The sequence below is a fragment of the Eubalaena glacialis genome, chromosome 6, assembly GCF_028564815.1.
Source record: "Eubalaena glacialis isolate mEubGla1 chromosome 6, mEubGla1.1.hap2.+ XY, whole genome shotgun sequence".
Taxonomy (NCBI): Eukaryota; Metazoa; Chordata; class Mammalia; order Artiodactyla; family Balaenidae; genus Eubalaena; species Eubalaena glacialis.
In genome coordinates this window covers 125,764,754-125,785,431 of record NC_083721.1, presented here as the reverse complement: position 1 = coordinate 125,785,431, position 20,678 = coordinate 125,764,754, and the positions used below count along the sequence as shown (strand labels likewise).

The 20,678-nt window shown below is 44.1% G+C and overlaps 1 protein-coding gene across 1 annotated transcript; it reads right to left on the bottom strand.

Annotated features, from left to right (window-relative positions):
- Positions 1-9,360: 9,360 nt before the first annotated feature.
- PAQR9 (progestin and adipoQ receptor family member 9) lies at positions 9,361-10,494 on the bottom strand. The gene has a single exon (XM_061193593.1). The coding sequence runs from the start codon at positions 10,492-10,494 to the stop codon at positions 9,361-9,363; it is 1,134 nt and encodes a 377-aa protein (XP_061049576.1).
- Positions 10,495-20,678: the final 10,184 nt, after the last annotated feature.

The window sequence follows — 20,678 nt, the reverse complement described above, 5'->3', positions numbered from 1 at the left end:
ACCAGCTCATGAAGGGCTCGGCCTTCCTAGATCATGGGAGGTGATGGCTGCCATTTATTGGTGGCACAGTATGGTATTAGAAGTGGTACAATATTGTGAGCGGGAGTTTGCCTCTCAGTGATCCAATTCTTCTCCGCCTACAGTGAGTTGGGGTGTAGCTGAATGTCTCACTGAGAGGAACTCCTATCGCATGGAGATCCTAGGTGCTGGGAGCTGGCTGCAGTTCTAAGCCAGGACTTTGGGTTGATTTTGGGAAAGGGGGCAGGAACACTTAGATTATACATGTAACGGGGTCTAAGGCATAAGGCAGCATAAGGCTTGCTTGCATAAGGCAAGCATAAGGCATAAGGCTTGCATAAGGCAAGCATATATGGAAAGGAGAGTGTGGGCTAGCCAGCCAAGTGTTGGGCTGTGGTTGCTATTGTTTGGGGCTGCCTGCATGCATTTTCTTCCTTCCTTCTGTAACCAGGTGCTCCAGAACTTGGACGGGAACCCCACATTGGTAAAGACACTCGGCTTAGACAAGCGCCTTACATAGTGCCCATTGGCCCAAACCTTCGGTCTCCCAGTGTCCTTGCCCTCACACTCCCCAGGAGTTGGGATTACAGAGGTATGCCTGTGTACCAGACAGCCAAGGGGATGGATGATGAGGTGGACAGCAGTTGTTTTTGTCTGCCCATCATCCCTTCCTTTGGGGAACTAACTCTTCCTCTCCCTGTGGTTCTGGAAAGAGCTGTAAATCACAAGCACCCATACCCTGACATCAGAAGAGTCCATGTGACCTAAGCTAAGCCAATCAGATACTCCCTCCCAGGAATTTGAACTGGGGACCGATATAACAGGGCCAGAAAACAGCTGAAGTTGCCTCTCTCTGGTAGCAGTACCCTGGAAAGACGCTGGCTTGGGGCCGGAGTCCCCAGCTGGAATCTCAAGCTCTGTCCTGCTCTTCATCCTTCCTGAGGTGTGGGTGGTCAGCTCTGTGCATTCTGGGAACTCCCTAGTATTCTTCCTACAAACCTTTTCGTGCTTAATTGATTTTTTCTGTTCCTAACAACCCCAAACCCCTGAAACAAGAGTCAACATGAGTTAAAGACTTAGCAGTCACCACAGAGCTTAAGAACTGAAGTTGAATCTCCCTTGCTAGTATTATTTAGGACAGAGATGATGCAAAGTTACACAGATCACAGGGTTCTGGAACAGGCTGTATTTGCACAGAAGTCCACGGACCACATGTGCCCTTGAAAAATAGTGAGGTGTAAGGAAAAACTTCATTATCTGGGTTATATGAGTATTTTTTTAGAAGATATGGTTTCAAAGTAAGTCATGAATTTTCTCTTTCTGTTGGGGGGGGATGCCTTGCTGAGCAGCTTGTGGGATTTTAGGTCCCCAACCAGAGATTGAACCCAGGCCCTTGGTAGTGAAGGCACAGAGTCCTAACCACTGGACCTCCAGGGAATTCCCATGAATCTTCTTTTTCATTTAACTAAAATTGTAAAAGTAATATACTAAGGGTGCTTCTTCAGGACAAACTTAACATTCTTCCCTTCTGCCTGCTGATGTCTGTGTCATAGATACTATTAATTTAGGAATAATCTGTTTGCTGAAGGATATCTTCTGGACATGCACAGAGGCGTACAAATGCAGTCTTAAACATGATGCTTACAAATAATTTATTCTTATTTCATACATTTGTTTTTCAGCAAAAAATGAACAGTTATTTATACAGATTTTCATATTCAAGATCGTAGGGAACAAATGTCTCAGAAAACCCAAATCATGATACAACAGAAATGAGTCACAATTTTGTTCAGCTACATGCACAGAACTGACCAAGTGATCGTTATTTCTATGGATTATTTTGCTTAATTTATCAGGTAATAGGGGATTATGATTAAATAATCCTTTCCTGGCCAAATACACCAACGATTTGAAACCACAGTGTAGTCCCTGCTCACACATCCTGAGAAAGCCTCGCCTGCTAGCTAACACAGCTGTTTAAGATCTAGGTGGTGACTGGAGTTAAGGTAGCCTAAGAATTAATTTAGCAAGCAGTGGAAAAACTAGAAACTATTAGTTTCTTTTTTCATGCCTGCATTTTCCTTTACTCCCTTCTTCCTCCATTATCACCATTAAATGAACTTCAAAAATACTGACACAAGGAGGGCTCTATTTGGTCACTGTTAAATCCTCCCTCTGTCTCTGACGTGAGGAACAAAATGAGTATGGCCCTTCAATTAATGCCCTTGACTGCAAAAGGGGACCTGCTGGTTGTACATTCTTGTAAATCTGAGTACAGTCATTGTATTTAAATCCTCAGTTTAGAAATGGATGAACCTCCTAAGGCAGATGGTTTGAGAAGGCCTAAATACGCATGGAATCCTTTTAGAAACCTTTTGTCTTCAAGGCTGAGTTGGAAAGTGAAGGCTTCAGGGGTGATGGCCATGGTCTGGGAGAAGGCTGATACGAAAAGAGTTCAGAGCTACCACGTGCTTTATTTAGAGAAGACAGCGGCCACAGCGTCCTCCCCAAGCCCTGAAACACAGCCTTTTCCTGGTCTATGGATTGATGGCGTGAGGCTTTATTCTCCTTTCCGCTCCAGAGAAACTAGGAGCGGAGTGTCCAGGGCTATACATTTTACTGGCTATGTTATCCACTGTGAGTGAACCCTCATCAAACTCAACTGGGCCTCATTTCTTTATTGCCTTGGTACTCAGTTGCTTAGCTGGAATAATTTTGCTCATAGCCTCCATAAAAGACCAAGCTGGTAGAAAAGGAGACCTTCTGCGCTAAGCCTTGCTGGGAGAGTGAATTTAATGATGTTTCTAACTAGAATTTTAAAAAGACTTAAATTTAGCCTTGTGACACACCTATAACATAGCTGACCTGTTTTCTTCTTTTAAAAAAATTGTTTTACCCTTTTTTAAACTATACACTATTTACATTTTTCAAGACCTTGTAGGTCTTTATCATTTGGGTAAGAGCTCCAGGTGATTAAACTCCCAGGACAAAGATGAGGCTTTCCAAAAAGCGCTGGTTCTCATCTATGTGCAAAGGCCGGTTTTTACAAACAAATTGCTATTATAAACTTTTAAAATATAAAATTAGAATTCTTCTCTAAAAATTTTGCTTATTAATTTTCGTTTTTGCATCCAGCATGTTACAAACAGATGCTTTCTAACTAGAGATGGACCTAAAAGGAGAAATGATATTAATGTGTCCCTGTACTCCATCTGGAAACAAGGGTTATTTACACGGGGTCCTTTCTCAATGTTGTGGTGAGCTGTGAGGAGCAGGGCCATCTCTACAGCATGGTCAGAAAACCAACCGAAGACCCCTCCACTCCTGCTTGAGTGCTTATTGCATATTTTAGGTGGAGTATAAGGCATGAGAAAGGTGGCCAGCCACTTTTACACGCTGGAGAATAATGCTGCACATTCAAGAAATGCCACGGTTGGAATAGCTTTCAGAGACTGTTCAAGAACAAAACGTATTAAAGGTCGTGCGTTACATTTAGAAGCACAATACACTGGAGAACATTTTCAAAAGCTCAAACGCAAAGCTGTGTTCCACTGAGTTAAACAGTCAATAAATGAGCATTTTTGCTGCCTCTAGGTATGTGTTCAGAGCTTTCAAAAGTCACATCCTGCCACAATTAACAGCCAAATGAGCATTCTCGGCCTCTGACCTATCCGTAAACACTAATTCTGCAACTCACTCACAGGCTCTGAAGAAGCTGTCTGCAAACAAAAGAAGCCCACGAACCGGTTAGAAATCTGCAAACCAGAAATGCAATACATTTGTCCTTTTTTTAACAACGACAAAAATTTGTGTTGGCTTTTGGAATAGTGACCAAGAAGAGTAGACTTTCTAACCTTTTGGGGCTTCCCTGGTGGTGCAGTGGTTAAGAATCCGCCTGCCAGTGCAGGCGACACGGGTTCGAGCCCTGGTCCGGCGCCGCAGAGCAACTAAGCCCATGTGCCACAACTACTGAGCCTGCACTCTAGAGCCTATGAGCCACAACTACTGAGCCCGCGAGCCACAACTACTGAAGCCCGCGTGCCTAGAGCCCGTGCTCCGCAACAAGAGAAGCCACTGCAATAAGAAGCCTGCGCACCGCAACAAAGAGTAGCCGGAGTGCTGCAACAAAGACCCCAACGCAGCCAAAAATAAATAAATAAATTAATTAATTAATTAAAAAAAAAAAGAGTGGACACCCACTTTCACAATTAAGAAATAATTATTCATAATATTGAAGGAATAAAATCTTCAGTAGGAAGACATGCAGCCTATCACAACAGAGTACAGCAGTACTCAGCTTCCACCAATGATTGCTGCCTTTTTCAGTTTGTCTAGACTTGTTCGCTTTTTGTCAGGCGATATAGGTCAGAGAATACTGGCAATCCTTCAAGAAAATGATTCAACAGGTGATTTACAATTGGCTGATGCTATCCTCTCATGCTTTTTTGCCTTATGCCCTAATTTTATGGAAACAAATTAAAGACGGTAAACCAGGAGTACATCTGCTACTCAAAATATACCTAGGCACTTGTGCTCAGGTCAAACGCTACAGGATGTGGTCAGGCTGCCAAATAGAATTCCTCGCCTGCCTATCTGAGCACTAATGCCCTGGGAGTGCACATGCTTTTCTAGGGACAAAATGTAAAACTCAGGCAAAATTGTCCGTAGTTCAACTTGTCCCATTCTAACTGTGTGAATCTAATCCTCCTTGTTCTCCCTTCTCCCATGCCTGCTTCCTATCTTTTTCACATCTGATACTTTTTCTATGTAGCTTTCTCCAGATTAATTTTTTTCTAAAACAGGTTTCATAGGTTACAACACAATGACCTGAAAAGAGGAAAAAGGCTAAAGAACATTAGGTAATCTCAGCTAATCTTTGGAGATATAAGCATTTAAGCTCACATTTTTAAAAACTTAAATATGCTATCTGTGAAATGCAGACACTTAATGATATCACGGTTTAGGCACTTTGGATGAACCTTGCTTCATAGTGGTTTGAAAACGATGAAACTTCCGAAAGTGATCGTTATTAGTGTCTTTATTAATTAGCAGTGATGATAAATTTTTCAACTCTTTGTACATATGCCTGCTCTCCCTTCACCTGGATTATGCATTAAACTTTCTAGTTATTTTTACCAAGAAAACTCACATAGGCCTAGGAGCAGACAGAAAAAAAAAAAAAGGAATGAAATCGATTGTGGGTAAATTAGCATGTTAATTGAAATAAGATTCTATGCATTGCTCTTAGGCTAATAGGAGAAAAGAACCAAACTCAGTGGCTTGGGACATTGTGCTTATGGCCAAGGTCAGAGTTGGATCCCTGGCCAGAGGGCCTTTCTGGTGCTCCTACCTCTGTTCCACCAGCAGATAAAAGGGTAATGGCTATAATAATATGGCTGGTTCCTTGCCCAGCATCTTACATGCAAAAGGTTCCTAATGCTCACTAAAGGGATTACGCGAACAAGCAAGTGAAAATCAACTCAGAGTGAAGTCAGCAGTGGCGGACTTCAGCAGATGAAGAACAATCCAAGATGATAGAAAGTACTTAAGTAGCTGACAACATTTTGTTTAAAATTTTATCACCTAAATTCAAGGATAGCCATCTCTAACCTCGCTGTTTTACAATAAGGTAATCAATTAAAGGGGGAAAATATATAGATATCCAATGAGTGTCGGTGTGCTTGGCCAGGCATCATAGCCATGTGAACTAGTAACTCTCACAACTGAGCACACAACCGTCTCCACGTTCTAATTCTGCCACCTTGGACCAACGGTATAACCCTGAAGTGGAGACAACTCCTGCCGTATGTCTCCCACTATAGCTTTGTGCAGATTAAATCAAGTTGTTTAGAGATCTGAAGATTAAAATCCCTGTTTGTTATTGCTGTTGGCTCTCAGATTCAGCACCAAATCAGAAAAAGTTATAAAAATCACCTCTATCCTCAAATTTTGCATTCTTCAAAATGATTCCCCTGAAGTAGTATGATGAATTAAGTGAAATGGTTTTTGACTGCGATCACTTAACAGGCAGGATTTATGAATGGAAACATGGGAAGGCCACTCTGGCCAGCTCTGAAGCCCCATACTTTCTTCCTGGGCTATTTACAGAAAGTGTATGGCCAGGGGAAAAGATCACGTTTAGTTTTCCAAGCCAGTCATGACATGACCGAAGAACTCACTTCCTCTCTCTGGGAGGTCACCTTCTTCACCTGAAGGTGCAGATACAAGAATGGCAGGGAAGAAAGGAACCTCCCCTTAGCCACCTAAATCAGCCTGAGTCAATTCCAGAGACCAACCCACAGGGTGACAGGCATGGAAGTCAAACACCCTCATTTCCCAGGCATGACTCTCTGATGCTGCTCCTTGAGATGTCATCCAGATCATGACTAACAAGTAAAAATAAAATGCATTACATAACGGGCTTCAAAATTCTACTGCTGAAATAGGTTGTACAGAGATAAGGGAGTGCATTCTTACTTGTCATTTGTCCTACATTTCTAACAGCTGAACACAATAAACTGACTGAATTTTAAAGGATGTGGCAAAATGAAGAGTGTGAAAAAATATTTTAAAAGCGATTTTATTCTGATTGTCATATTACCCCTGAAATGTGTAATATACCTGGAGAGTTCCATGCAAATGTGGAGACTGAGTAAATATTTGCTGATTCTCAAATATCATCATTTATCTTGACCGAAATCCGATATCACTTAGCAAATAACATATATAGCTTCACAAATCAACCCTGGTCTTATGTAGTGTATACGGTACCTATTTGGAAACATGAGGTAGAGCCAAACCACTGTTTTCAACTAGAATGTCCTTTGTCAGTGCTGTATGTGGTATATAAAAACGAAGATGGAATGGGAAAGGGAAAGTGCAGGAGGGAAGAGGCAAAGGGAAGGAAAATCAGTCCCCACTCTGCTGAAACCTTCCAGGGGAAAAGTGTGTCATCTTACTGGGCTCATGCATCATAATCACTTGAAAATTATATGGGTATATTTTTATACTTAAGTGGCCTCTGCTTAAGGACAAAGACACAAGGCAAGAAGAGAATATTCTTTGAGGACCTGGAAGATCGCCAACAAAAATTTAAAATGACAAACAGAGGCTTTATTTCTTGTTCTCAAGCTCATCAACCTTTTTTAGAAGTCTGTCTCTAGAAAGTTTCTTCTATTTTACAAGGAAGATCCAAAATGCTCCTCAACCTGTTTTTCTAGCTTCCAAACCAACATTTCTGGGGGCTCTAGAAGAGACGACAATGACATGCAAATGAGTCTGCATGTGGAAATAGCCTGATTTCCACAATTGTCCTTGAATACATGTACTGAATTAAGTTACAGCTGAGGATTAACATCCGTGGCAGCCACAACTCTCAGTCTCTGTAACCTAACAGGAATCTCCTTGCACTTTGCCAAACATGAGACACTGACACCCATCAGCAAAACGTGCAAAGTGCATTTACGATCTCACTAAGAGGTCCTAAGTTAAATATAGACATATATAAAGTTAACTTCTGTGTGCAATTAACACACAAGGATACTGGTTCCTCCAGGGAATTGTGCCCAGCCTCTCTGATTACAAGTACAGTAGTGATTAAAAGCATAAACAAAAAGAGCAATCTTGGCAGGAGCACCAGCCTACCAGTGCTGAGGTAAGTGTTCATCTACCTTCTGTGCTTGATCTAAATTATACCATGAAGTCAAGACTTCCCCATTCAATGACTTATTTGGCTCTTCACCCAAAGGACTTCTCAAGAAGTGTGATGAGTATTTAAATAAGCCACCTCAGTGGTTTGTGTTAGTCTAGAGTTGCCATCTCAAGTCCAGGATAGCGTTTATGAGAAATGTCTTAAGTAACACTAGCCAATGTGGTTGTCAGATAGGATCTCAGGAGCGTGTTTCCCTAATTTTTCAACGATTTAGGGTGACCGCCATTCATTTCCATAGTCTGGATCCTAATGAGACTTCAGTGCTTAACTAGGCAAAGGTCATCTTATTTAACTCAAAATTTTCAGCTATAACTCAAGTAACATACTCCTGACTTTCATATTACAACTACCATATTTACTCCTGAATACTACGATTTTAACTTTAAGCAAGGCTAGATGGGCTCAGTCTAGAACAGTGTCCTTTCACCTTCCCAGATGGCAGCATTAGGAACCACAGCCTCATTAGTGGGTTGATTTCTTCTCCTTGTAAGAGAAGCCAAATGCTCTGCAGGTCCTAGGAAGCCACTACCGGTCCTACCAAAAACTTACAACCCATACCATCTTCCTTCCCTCCTGAGTAGAATGTTAAACCTTGATTTGCAATAAAGTTAAGAAAAGCTTACACCTATTGCTCTCCCCATGCAAGAAACTATGTTTGAGTACCAGTCATTTGGGCATTGCTTCAAAAGGCACATTTATTCCAGTGGCAATTTGAATCAGTAGAGAAAGAGAGAATAAGATTAAAAACAAAACCAAAAAATAGGATGGGTTTTGTGGAATACATTAAAGTAAATAGCAATCTGGGACCTATACAAACCACTTAGCTCCTTCCCAATAGTTTAACCAGAGTCCCTAAGGTAGAATAATTCACAGTTGTATCATGACACACACAGGCCTTCAAAAAATACTGTTTAAAAAAGTAGCTGAGAACTCTCAAGCAGCTTGCCCTGATGTCCAGTTCAAGTATATGCAATGCAGAAGAGCTGCAAGATTCAAAACTACGTGACAAAGAAAATTCAGTGCCGATCACAGACTTTGATAAATTATGAAAAATCATTGTATATATTATTATTTAACTAACATCTAAGAAACATTTTGAAATAATTAACGTGTGTTCACATTCCATGCATTTTCTAACAGGTTAAGCCCTGGGTTAGTGTCTCTGTGCTCTTTTCCTACAAAGCTCTATTCTTTGACAAATCCAAGCATTCCTCACACCGAAACGGAAGTACTCAGGGATTCTGTCTACTTACCCTCTTTACTGCATGCCTGACCTCACAAGGGCTGCTTGTTATTACCTCTGGCAAAAAAGACGACTGGAAGATTGAACTGGTTGGGGTTTTATGTGGGGTTCTATTCGCTGCCTTAGAAGAATCCCTGGATGTCACAGACACCACCTGCATTTTTTCCAGGGGTAAGAACCAGCCGCCCTCTCCCTCCTGCTTGCCCCACCTCCCTCTTCCAAAGCCCTAAGTGCACTGAGACCCTTGTCGCACTGAACTTTTTCCCTGTGGTTTTGCAGCACCCTCCTCGAGCAAAGAAGGAAACACAACAAAACTTGAAAACAAACCAACAACAGAAACTTCAAACAAACAGGTGGGCGAGCCGGCAGTCTCCTCCAAGGCGGAGGCTCACTTTTTACTGCAGAATTCGGTGTTGTTGAGGAACTTCTTGATGACCAGCCCCAGGCAGACAACCAGCAACAACATGTAGCCCACGGTGCCCGAGAAGGTGGGCGCGTCCGGCGGCGCCTGGAGGAACTGGCGCAGGCCCTCCTCCACGTAGTACACCTGGTCGTAGATGCTGAGGAAAGTGAAGATGTGGAAGAGCTGGTGGCTGTGGCCGATGATGTCGAAGAGGCCCGGCTGGATGCGCTCGGGGATCTTGCTCACGTTGAAGAAGGCGGCCACCACCAGCCAGAAGTAGCGGCGGTAGAAGTGCACGAAGAGCGTGGGGTTCTCGCCCCGCAGGTCGAAGAGCCAGCTCTCGAGCATGATGGGGCAGGCCATGCTCAGGGGCATGACGAAGACGAAGGTGCGCAGCGCGAACGGATAAGAGCACCAGTCGGTGCGGCTCTTGCAGCAGGCCACGGTGCAGGCCACGGCCAGCAGGAAGGCCACGGGCAGCACGAGCGCGCGGTAGGCGGCAATGAGGCCCGTGCAGTCCACGTGCCAGCCCAGGCGCTGCTGCACGTACGGGGTCATCACCCTGGCGTCCAACAAGCTCAGGCCGGGCAGCAGGTAGTAGTAGTAGGCCACAGTGCTGCCAAAGCCGTAGTAGCTGATGGACGCGTAGTCCAGGTAGAAGAAGGCTGCGCGGAGGCGCAGCGACAGGCAGCTGAACACGTGCGCCGTGCAGCTCATGGCGAAGGTCAGCAGCACGCCCGAAGCGTAGCACCACAGCGGCAGCAGCCACGGATGGTGGAAGGGCACGTCGCGGCCGCTCAGGAAGAACAGGCGGCAGAACTTGCTCAGGAACAGCAGCAGTGGGATGAAGTGCGTCCAGAAGTTGAGCGTCTCGTTGGTAGGCTTCAGCACCGAGGCTAGGCACTCCTGCGCCGTGCACGGCAGCCGCCGGTAGCCCGACAGGATGAAGCACTCCACAAAGTCGTCGGGCACCTCGTCCCAGCGCAGCAGCGGCTTGGCGGAGGCCGGAGGGTCTCCGGAGAGTGAGGGGTGCGGGCGCGAGGCGGCCTCCGAAGCCGCCGCGGTCGTGCCGGGCGGGCCCTTTGTGCCCGCGCTCCGAGGCTGCAGGCGCCGCGGCATGGTGCCCGGGGCTTGGCTAGGGCGCGCACTGGCGACCTCTGGCGCCGGCTCCGGCGCGCTCGCCAGTCCCCGCCGGCTGCCGTCGGAGCCTTTGTGCACGCGCCGGGGGCGTCGCTGCAGGTTCCAGAGAAGACCTGAGCCTCGGAGCAGCCGTTCCTAAAAATTAAATAAATAAGTAAATAAAAATAGTCATCGATTTCGCAGCCGCGTAGCGACCGGTAGGAGCGCACGGGGCTCGGCGGCCCCTTCGCCAGGCTCCCTGCTACCGGCTCTCGTCCGCCCGCGCTGCTGCAGCGGCGGTGGCGGCGCGGCTGACGGTGGCGCTGCTGCGGTGACTGGGCATCGCGCGGTGCGGGCGCAGCAGCAGCCGCCCCCGGCGCGGGAGGAGGGGATGTGGGAGCTGAGGCGCTGGAGGGAGGGAGGGACGGGCGCACTGGGGGAGGGCGGGGGCCTCTCTGGGTAGTGTTTCGCGGCGGCCTCGGGGGATAGAATTGTTCCTGGGCTCGAGTTCCGTACCATCCCCCTCTCCCTCGGGTCGCAGAAGCCCGAGCTGGCCCGTTAATGATTGATGCGGGAGACCAAAGGCTGCGCCCGCGACTCGGCAGCCCGCGCCGAGGGCGAGGGTCGGCGCGGGGATTCGAAACCCGACAGCCACGCGGGCGTTCGACAGGACACTGGAGAGCCGCGTTCGCTGGGGGCAGGGAGCTGCGGCCGCGGGGGGAGGGGAGAGGAGCGCAGCCGGCGCGCCGGAGCCGGAGCAGGGCGGAGGGATGCGCTGACAGTAATCTCCGGAGGGGGCGGGGGCGCTCCGGAAATCGGGGGCCTTTGAGGCCATGTCTGGATCGGGGCGTGTCATTGTCAGATACCTGGGACTGCTCCTCTCTTTCCGTGCGTGTGCGCGCGCCCGCGCGCGCGGTCCTCACTGTTCAGCACCATATCAAGCATTAGTTTGTCTCCTTTCGTCTAGCGGACTTATTCAGGTGCGTCACTAACCTCCTTTCGTCCTTGTCCGGTCCAAACGAACGGTCCTCTAAACTGGCCTGTGGTCGCGCTCACCAGGCCTCGGGGGCCGCAGCTCACCCGTGCTCCTGTTCTTGTGTCTTTAACTAGGAATTTTGTTTGGAGCCCAAAGTCCTACAACTCAGAGCGGGCTGCTCAAACTCCACGTTTTAATGAAAAATTTCAGGTGAAGACCAGGCGATTCAGAAATCCTGTAACGATCTGAGGAATTTATTAAGAAGGGGTTCCCAAGCAGGGCTGCGCCTGAGTCAAAGGCTGATCATAAGTAGGGGGCGTTGATGACGGAGGACTTCAGGGAGGAGGTGCGTTCTAGCCCGAAATGAAAAGAGAACGGAGACGAATTCGTAGAGACTCGGAGGGGTGGCTTGGAAAAAGCTTATGCATAATTTAGCAGAAGTACCTGGCAGGCTAAGTTTGGTGGCTGGAGCCCAGAAGAAAGGAAGACTGAAGAATGGAAAACAGTTGTGATGCACTGCGCTGTGAAAATATGCCCGTAAGCCTTGTGAAAAGAGGGGCTAAAAAACCTGTCTCCTGTAAAATGTTCATCATTTCACGGAAGTTTCTCTTAGTGATGCCTTGGGGGTGCGACTGAGTCTGACTTGCATCACTGACCTGCTGTATAGTGTCATCGCAACAAGGGCTAACCTTTAAGAAACCAGGCACTGTTCTAAGTGCTTTACAGTTAAAAAATTTTTTTAGGTATTATTATTTTTCCCATTTTGCAGGTAAGGAAGTGGAAGCACCACAACGGTGAATAATATGCCCAATTGGCAGAAGGGGGATTTGAACCCAGCAAGCTGCTGCTGGATCTCGTGTATTTAAAGCAGAACATCCAACAACCTGATTTGCTCAAAAGAAGCTAGTAGGGAAGGATAGTGTGATTTGAGGAAATCCTTTCATGTTCATTTTATAAGTGAAAGGCCACCTTCATCACTATAACAAATCCTGTAGGTACGTCAAGGAAGATTTACTTAGTGGTGGCTCAGAGGACTTAAGTTATGGATAAGAATTATTTATAACTAAGAAATCATTCAGTATTGTAAATGTCTAAAATTACTTAAAGGTAGTAGAAACAGTCCCTTTAGAAGTTTCCGCCTTCTCTTTCAAAAAAGTGTTTGCCATTAGTAACTGCTTTAGCAAACTCTTACACAATTAGACCAAAGGTACACTTGGGTCTTGAGCCTTTCTGAACTATCACAAATTCCTTATAAATGGATTTTAAATAAATGAGATTTTGCCGTAGTTACTTAACTAGTATTTTGTTTTGCCACTGTCTATAGCCTTGTTGTTTTAAAGCAAAACCTAGTTTCCTTTCACATCTGGACTAAGGATCCAGGCTAATTTGTAAAAGGGATTAAGATTCAGGCATTTATAACTCAAACCTGGGAATGATAAAACTGAATCCAGGGCAGGCTGGAAAAAAAATTTTTTTTCTCTTCTCTTTGTTACTCCGCAAACAACCTGAGCTGTAGAAAAATGTTGATCTTATAATAAACCCCATATTTACCAACCTCTTAGTTGCATAATCAGCTCACTTACATAATCGGGGAGAAAGCATAGAAAGTTCACATCAAGTGAAATAATGGAACTGACTGTAAATGAAAGTGAAAAAACTCTGGTTAGATGGAATAACATTTATCTTTATGACTAAGAGTGGTGAGACTGGCTATAATAAAAGATGGTGTTCTTTAAAACATTCAGTATTTTATAAAGTCAAAAGATCTGTTGTAACATTCTTATGTCTTTCGGAAAGCCTTTGTGAGTTCTGCTTTTCTCTTTTCTCATGCGTCTCCCACCGCACATGAGGCACAAAATCAGCTGCTGCCTTGAAGTGGTGTTCCCGAAAGCTCTCTGATGCCAGCCAAGACAGGTGTCCTGGCTATACCTTGACAAAGCCAAGTAAAAAGGAACTAAGGAAACTGCAAAATTCACCTAACTTATTTAAAAAAAAAAAAAAAAAAAAAAAACTATGATTTTTCCTTAATTACTACCAATATGTAGAATTAATTTTTCTTAAGGTTTTTGAGATGTAAAACTGTGTTCCCCAAACCTTACAAAGGCTGGCTTTTGTAGTTTATTTTAACTCCAGTAAACTAACTGCCTCTTGTCTGTGAGAACCACGATTCCGTCCCCTGGGCTTGGCTAAACAGATAGAAGCAGCGGGCTGGCTGCCATTCCCTGAAGGTGCACTGGGAGATAAGGCATCTCTAAGGTAACCAGAACTACCAAGTTCCTGATAGAGAAGAGTCACCAGATATTACATTGGAAAGCCAGTGCCAGCATTTAGAGGCAGAAACCAGCTAGTTCTCCCAATTGAAATCTTGTCAAACCAAGGCTACAAATGTGTTTTTCGCAGTTCTGTGGAGGCTCTGTACATTTGGGTGCTGAGGGGTCCTGGCTGCAAAACACAGTCATAGGTAGGAATTGTAGCAAGCAGGACAAATGGCTTTTGCCCTTGTGGTTTGCTTTGGTGATGTTCTTATAGACCAACTATAGGTTTATTTGTGTTTCTCTCTGCAGTAATAAGATGAAGCATATATAAAAATTCCCCAGCAAATGTGATGTCCTCTAATAAGGATGATGAGATATTTGTAAAACCTGCAGAAAAAAATGTGCTATGATATTTGTTAATACTACACCTGGTTTTGGAGGAAGTAATTTTTTTGCTAGTCTCGTTTTTAGAAAATCAATCAACCAACCGAACAAAACCTACTATGGACCCAGTGCTTAAATGCACCCATGACTCTGTATGAAGAGAATTCTATAAGGTTTGGTCCCTCTCCTTAGAATATGCAGTCTAAACAAAGTGCTTCCCTTTCCTCAAATTGAAAACAGTCATAATGTTATCATCCAAACTCTTCCATGCTGTTTGGGATTAAAATATACACACTACTATGTATAAAATAGGTAACGTGGGAAAGGGACGGTGGGAGGGAGACGCAAGAGGGAGGGGATATGGGGATATATGTATACATATAGCTGATTCACTTTGTTATACAGCAGAAACTAACACAATGTTGTAAAGCAATTATACTCCAATAAAGATGTTTAAAAAAATAGATAACCAACAGGGACCTACTGTATAGCACAGGGAACTGTACTCAATATCTTGTAATATGTTGTATCTTCCAATATACCTATAATGGAAGAGAATCTAAAAAAGAAAAGATATATGTATATATATATATATAAAACTGAATCACTTTGCTGTACACCTGAAACTAACACAACATTGTGAATCAACTGTATTTCAATACAAATTAAAAAAAACAAAAACAAACAATCACTTCCATGTCAGATGTGGTCACTACCAGATAATAGGGTCCCGGCTTCCTAATGGTGGAAAAGCTTCTGGCAGTGGCATCAGGTGTAACTATGGCAACTTTTTCAGGGCAAAGTGCAATCCAAAGCCTGGGTAGAGGGCTCAAAGTGAGACAGAGAGTGGTGGGAGACTGAGTTCTTACCTGGCACCGTTCCTGCCTGGTTACTGACATGGTGGCAGGGTTCTCTCTCTCTTTTTTTTTGGCTGCACCGCAAGGCTGGTGGGATCTTAGTTCCCCGACCAGGGATTGAACCCGCACCCTCGGCAGTGAAAGTGTGGAGTCCTAACCACTGGACCTCCAGTGAATTCCCAACAGGGATCTCTTTTGAAGGAAAGCTAAGGGAGCCTTGTTGAGGGTGTTTTTGCCCTTTGAGGTTCTATGCCGGGAGTGACAATTCCATATGCCCCTCTCTCCACAAGCTCACCTGCTCTCTACCAGTGGTCTCCAGAGTGGGCTGCACATGAAGACCGATTAAGGTGAAGAATAAGATGTCACAACTTCTGTTTCAATAGAGCTCATCCTTCTGAATGTCCATACTCTGTGAAGGTTGTGTAATACGCTTAATGTGGAACCCATGGAGGTAACTTACAAATAATACGTTGGGTCGTGGGGAGCATCTAAACACTGGCAGGTAAAGGGCACGTGATCGAAACTGTTTGACGACTTCTGCCCTAGAGTCCATTGCCCTTGTTTGTCCGGTCTGCTTCCATCCCCTATCCCAGATCCAGGATGGACTCCCCTTTCCTGCCTCTCAGGTTGCTGGAAAGGGTGTTTCGTAGTCACCGTCTGTCCTCCTACAGTCCCTAGGCTCTGATTAGCCCTGCCCAAGCCTTCAGCCCCTCCCACAGCTTTCCTGAGCTAATGCAGTCTCCATTCTGGAGTTATTTCTCCCAATTCTGCCCTTTCTGTTTCCTGACTAGAGCCTGTATTGTCTTCCTATAAAATCCTCGTATTTACGTGTTACATTCACCCTAATTCAGAGTTACCCTTTGGGGAAGAGACTTTTTTGGTAGTGTCTTTGAGGTGGCTTCCATTTATTTAACTTTAGAAACAGTGATACAAGTGTGTAAGATAGATGACTGAGTGCCTGCTTCTCATTATTTATTGACAGTTTTCCTTGAGACACAGTGCTTTGCACATAGTAAGTACTCAACATGTACTTGCGATTGGGGCAATTCTTTTCAGTACTGTAGATCTTTAAAAGGTTAGAATCTTAGAATAGGCATGTCCTGTAACCCTTTGGTCATCTACAGAGTTCGTCATCTAGTCCAACTCTCTTCCCATTTATCATAGTTGTTTCAGTTTATTGATCATACACTGTATTCAGGTACTGGGATAGGTACTTTACCTATATTATCTCTAATTCTCAGAATACTCTTTGTAAGGTAAATCCACTGTCCTCATTTTCAGACAAGAAATCAGAGGCTCAGAGATGTGAAGCAGTTGGGTGGCAGAGCCGGAGTCAAACTATTAATTCCAAACTCCCCACTCTTTCCTTTATGGGGCACTGTGCCTGGCAAGGCTATGGTGTAGCGAGCCTTGAACAGCTCCAGCAAAGGCACCTATTACCTCATATGGTCTCCCCTTCCATTTTAAGCATTTTAAATGGTTGTTGTTGGAGAACTTTGTAAATAATTAAATGAGCACAACTGATGAGAAAAAAGCCACTGTTGCGTCTTGGCCTAAAGCTCAACCATAAGTGTTATTGAATGTGGTCACTGGTTGGATCTGGTTAGAAAGTCCCCGAAAAGAATGATGCCAAATAAGGCGTGTGTGCATGCAGTATGTGTCAGCTGCGTATTGATTATCCACGGCTGGAAGGTACATTTCATACAAAGAGCATTTTCCTGTAAACAATTAACATCTGTTGTTACCAGGGGGCTTGCCATACCCTCGATCTCTACAAAGAGGCAAATAGCAGATTCTGTGATTTCAGAGATGATCCTTGCATTTAGTACAATATTATTGACTACAGTGATTGATTAATACAGAAAGGAAAATATTCTGCTATGGTTTCATTTAGTTTTTTTTTTTTAATTAAGAAAAATGTTTATTTAGGCATAATTCACATGCAACATTATATTAGTTTCAGGTGCACAATGATTTGATATTTGTATCTATTGTGAAATGATCACCACAATAAGTCTAGTTAACATCCATCACCATACATAGTTACAAAAAATTATTTTTTCTTGCATTGAGGACTTTTAAGATCTACTCTCTTGGCAACTTTCAAATATGCAATACAGTGTTATTAACTGTAGTCACCATGCTGTACATTACATCCCCAGGACATTTATTTTTTTAACTGGAAATTTGTACTTTTTGACCGCCTTCACTCATCTTGCCCACCCCCAGCCCCTGAATATGTTATTTTCTTCCTCTGTCTGACTTTTTTCACTAGCATAATGTCCTCAAGGTCCATCCATGTTGTCACAAATCGGACGATTTCACTCTTTTTTATGGCAGAATTATATTCCATTGGTGTATCCATCTATCTATCTATCTATCTCTTCTTTATCCATTCATCCATCTGTGGACACTCAGGTTGTTTCCATATCTTGGCTGTTGTTAATAATGCTGGAATGAGCATGGAGGTGCAGATATCTTTTCGAATTAGCATTTCCATTTTCTTTGGATAAATACTCAGGAGTAGAATTGCTGGATTGTATGGTAATTCTATTTTTAATTTTTTGAGAAACCTCCATACTGTTTCCACAGTGGGTGCACCAATTTACATTCCAATCAACAGTGCACAAGGGTTTCCTTTTCTCCAATACAGGTTATTTCTTACCTTTTTGATAATAGCCAGTTTAACAAGTGTGAGGTGATATCTCACTGTGGTTTTGACTTGCATTTCCCTGATGATTAGTGATGCTGAGCATCTTTTCATGTACTTGTACATCTAGCTTTTTAATATAATGATTTTCTTTTTCTTTGAGGTACAATGTCTATTTGTTGAAAATATTTATCAACATAATTATCTTGGGACCAATCACAAAACTAATCGAAGGTATCGTATCTTACATATATTGATTTTTTAAAGAGTGTGATCTTACATTCACCTTGTGCCCCATTCATGTGAAAACCACAAGAATGTGGGGTTGCAAATAATAGGATTTTCCTCCACACATTTAATTCATTTCTACACAGTGAACAAGGAGCGTTTTTTTAAGGAACATGCGTAGTCCCTTGGTCACCCAGTGGCACGTTTCCTTTGAGCCATGTGTTCTGAGAATTCTATGGTCAAAATGCATTAGTTTTGTTTTATTCTTGGTCCCTGCCCTGCTCCTCCACACTTCCACCAAACTCAGCTTTAGATACCTCATTCTCATACACACTTAACTCACTGATTAGAGATAACCCAGTGTTGGATAGGGATTATTGAATAAATCTATAGTGAGCATTCAGGAGACAGGCCAGTTGTTTATTTAACAGGCAATAATAAACACCACTTATGCACATAGCTGGTACCTATTGCTCAGGGCATGGAAAGGCAGAGGAGCAAGTTGGAGCACAACAAAGAGAAGTCAGAATCATCCCTCTTCTCACTTGGAGGGGCAATGGGCCCACAGTGTTCTAATGCAACCCCTTTGTGATTACTTATTTAATGCAGCCATTTTGAAACAAGGAACATTTCAATGCTGCTTCAAACACCATTAAGCTTCTGATGTTTTTACTTCTAAGTAATGTGCTAGACAGACACCTGCACCCCACCCATGGAGGTCAGGGCTGGGGTGAGGGTTAAGCACCATCTGGCAAGAAAACTATGGAAAACGAAGAGTCGTGACTCATCCACACTTGTTCATCTCAAAGAGAACTGTTATTCCTGGATTATTTGTTTGTCCCTTGGTTTCCATCTCTGTTCTCTGATTTCTCCTTTACTGTACCAATGCCCAGGCTCACTTCTTCTTCTTCTTCTTCTTTTTTTTAATAGATCTTTATTGGAGTATAATTGCTTCACAATACCGTGTTAGTTTCTGTTGCACAGCAAAGCGAATCAGCCATATGCATACACATGTCCCCATATCCCCTCCCTCTTGAGCTCCCTCCCATCCTCCCTATGCCACCCCTCTAGGTCATTGCAAAGCACCGAGGAAGACCTAAATAGACATTTCACCAAGGAAGGCATACAGATGACCAAGAGGCACATGAAAAGATGCTCAACATCACTAATTATTAGAGAAATGCAAATCAAAACTACAATGAGGTATCACCTCAGGCCGTCAGAATGGCCATTATCAAAAAATCTAGAAACAGTAAATGCTGGAAAGGGTGTGGTGAAAAGGGAACCCTCCTACACTGTTGGTGGGAATGTAAATTGGTACAATCACTTCTAATTAACAGCTTTGAATGCAAGAGCATGAAACTGACTTTGTTTTCCACTTTAAATTGCATGAATGTCCACTCCTATGTTTTGGAAGCTTCCTGATTATACTAACTTTATTTAATTGGGTCAGTGTTGGGAGGGAAGGGGGATGGGAATGGAATGACTCTTCGGGTTACAATTCTATCTCCTATTGCAAGCTCCAGACTGCATCGGAAATCCTCAATTACCATTTCTAACAGGTCCTTCAGTAATGTACATATATTCTATCTACTGGCATCAAATTCCTTCGCAATAATTTAGGGGAGACAGGCTAATCCAGGTCTGGTAGATGTCAATGCAACACTTTGTTTTCTCATATTATTAAACAAAATTAAAACAAATATCGAGTAATTAGATGTGGGCTTGTCAAAACCATAAATTTGTAAGACATTTTAAACAATTCAGAAATAAAGTAGAGGGACTTCCCTGGTGGCGCAGTGGTTAAGAATCCGCCTGCCAGTGCAGGGGACACGGGTTCAAGCCCTGGTCCGGGAAGATCCCACATGCTGCGGAGCAACTAAGCCTGTGCGCCACAACGACTGAGCCTGCGCTCTAGAGCCCGCGAGCCACAACTACTGAGTCCGCGTGCCACAACTACTGAAGCCCGCACACCTAGAGCCCGTGCTTCGCAACAAGAGAAGCCACCGCAATGAGAAACCCGCACACCACAACGAAGAGTAGCCCCCGCTCGCCACAGCTAGAGAAAGCCCGCGCGCAGCAGCGAAGACCCAACGCAGCCAAAAATAAAAAAAAAAAAAAAAAAAAAAAGAAATAAAGTAGAAAATGAAAATCTCATAAAAAAGGGGATTAGAGATGGAAGAAGGGGTGAGGAAAGGCTATTTTTCTTGTTTTATTTGGTAATTTAAAAACCGGTAGTGATTTTACACTTATGTCAAGAATCTTTTGACTTTGCTGTGAAGAATGTTCTATCTCAGGAGAGACAAAGCATGGTACAAATACTATAAAAGAAGGAATAAAATGGGGAGGGAGGAGAGGATTTCTCTGTGTGAGAGGGACATGGAAATAGCCTGCCTTAGTTTCCAAATTGGAATGGTATTGTATTAGGGCTGATGTGGTTCTTAAATTCTACGTCAGCCTCATGGTTGATGGCAGAGAATCATCGCCCCAGTGGGGGACGGAGGGGAGTCCCTTGTCGGGGGGAGGGGGGGCTCCTAAATCCTGTCCCATGTGGTTGGTGGTTAGCTCACGGAAGAAAGGGATTTTTAATCTACATCACTCATCTTTTAAGACAGAGGTTGCTAGTTACCATGCTCCCTCATTCAATCCTCTCTCTCATCCGCTGCACCAGCCTTCCTGCTGTCCCTCTAAAAGCATGTGCCCAGGAGAGGCTTCGTGTGGCTGTGCACAAGCTGTCCCCTGCACCACAGCCTGGCAGCAGGGGCAGGGAGGTCTGACAGGCAGCCTGTAATCTGCCGGCCACACTCTGGGCCCAGGCATGGGCTGTCTCCCCA

Bases quoted from the DNA above. Each gene is read 5' to 3' on its own strand.
- PAQR9 (XM_061193593.1), bottom strand. From the start codon at position 10,494: ATGCCGCGGCGCCTGCAGCCTCGGAGCGCGGGCACAAAGGGCCCGCCC.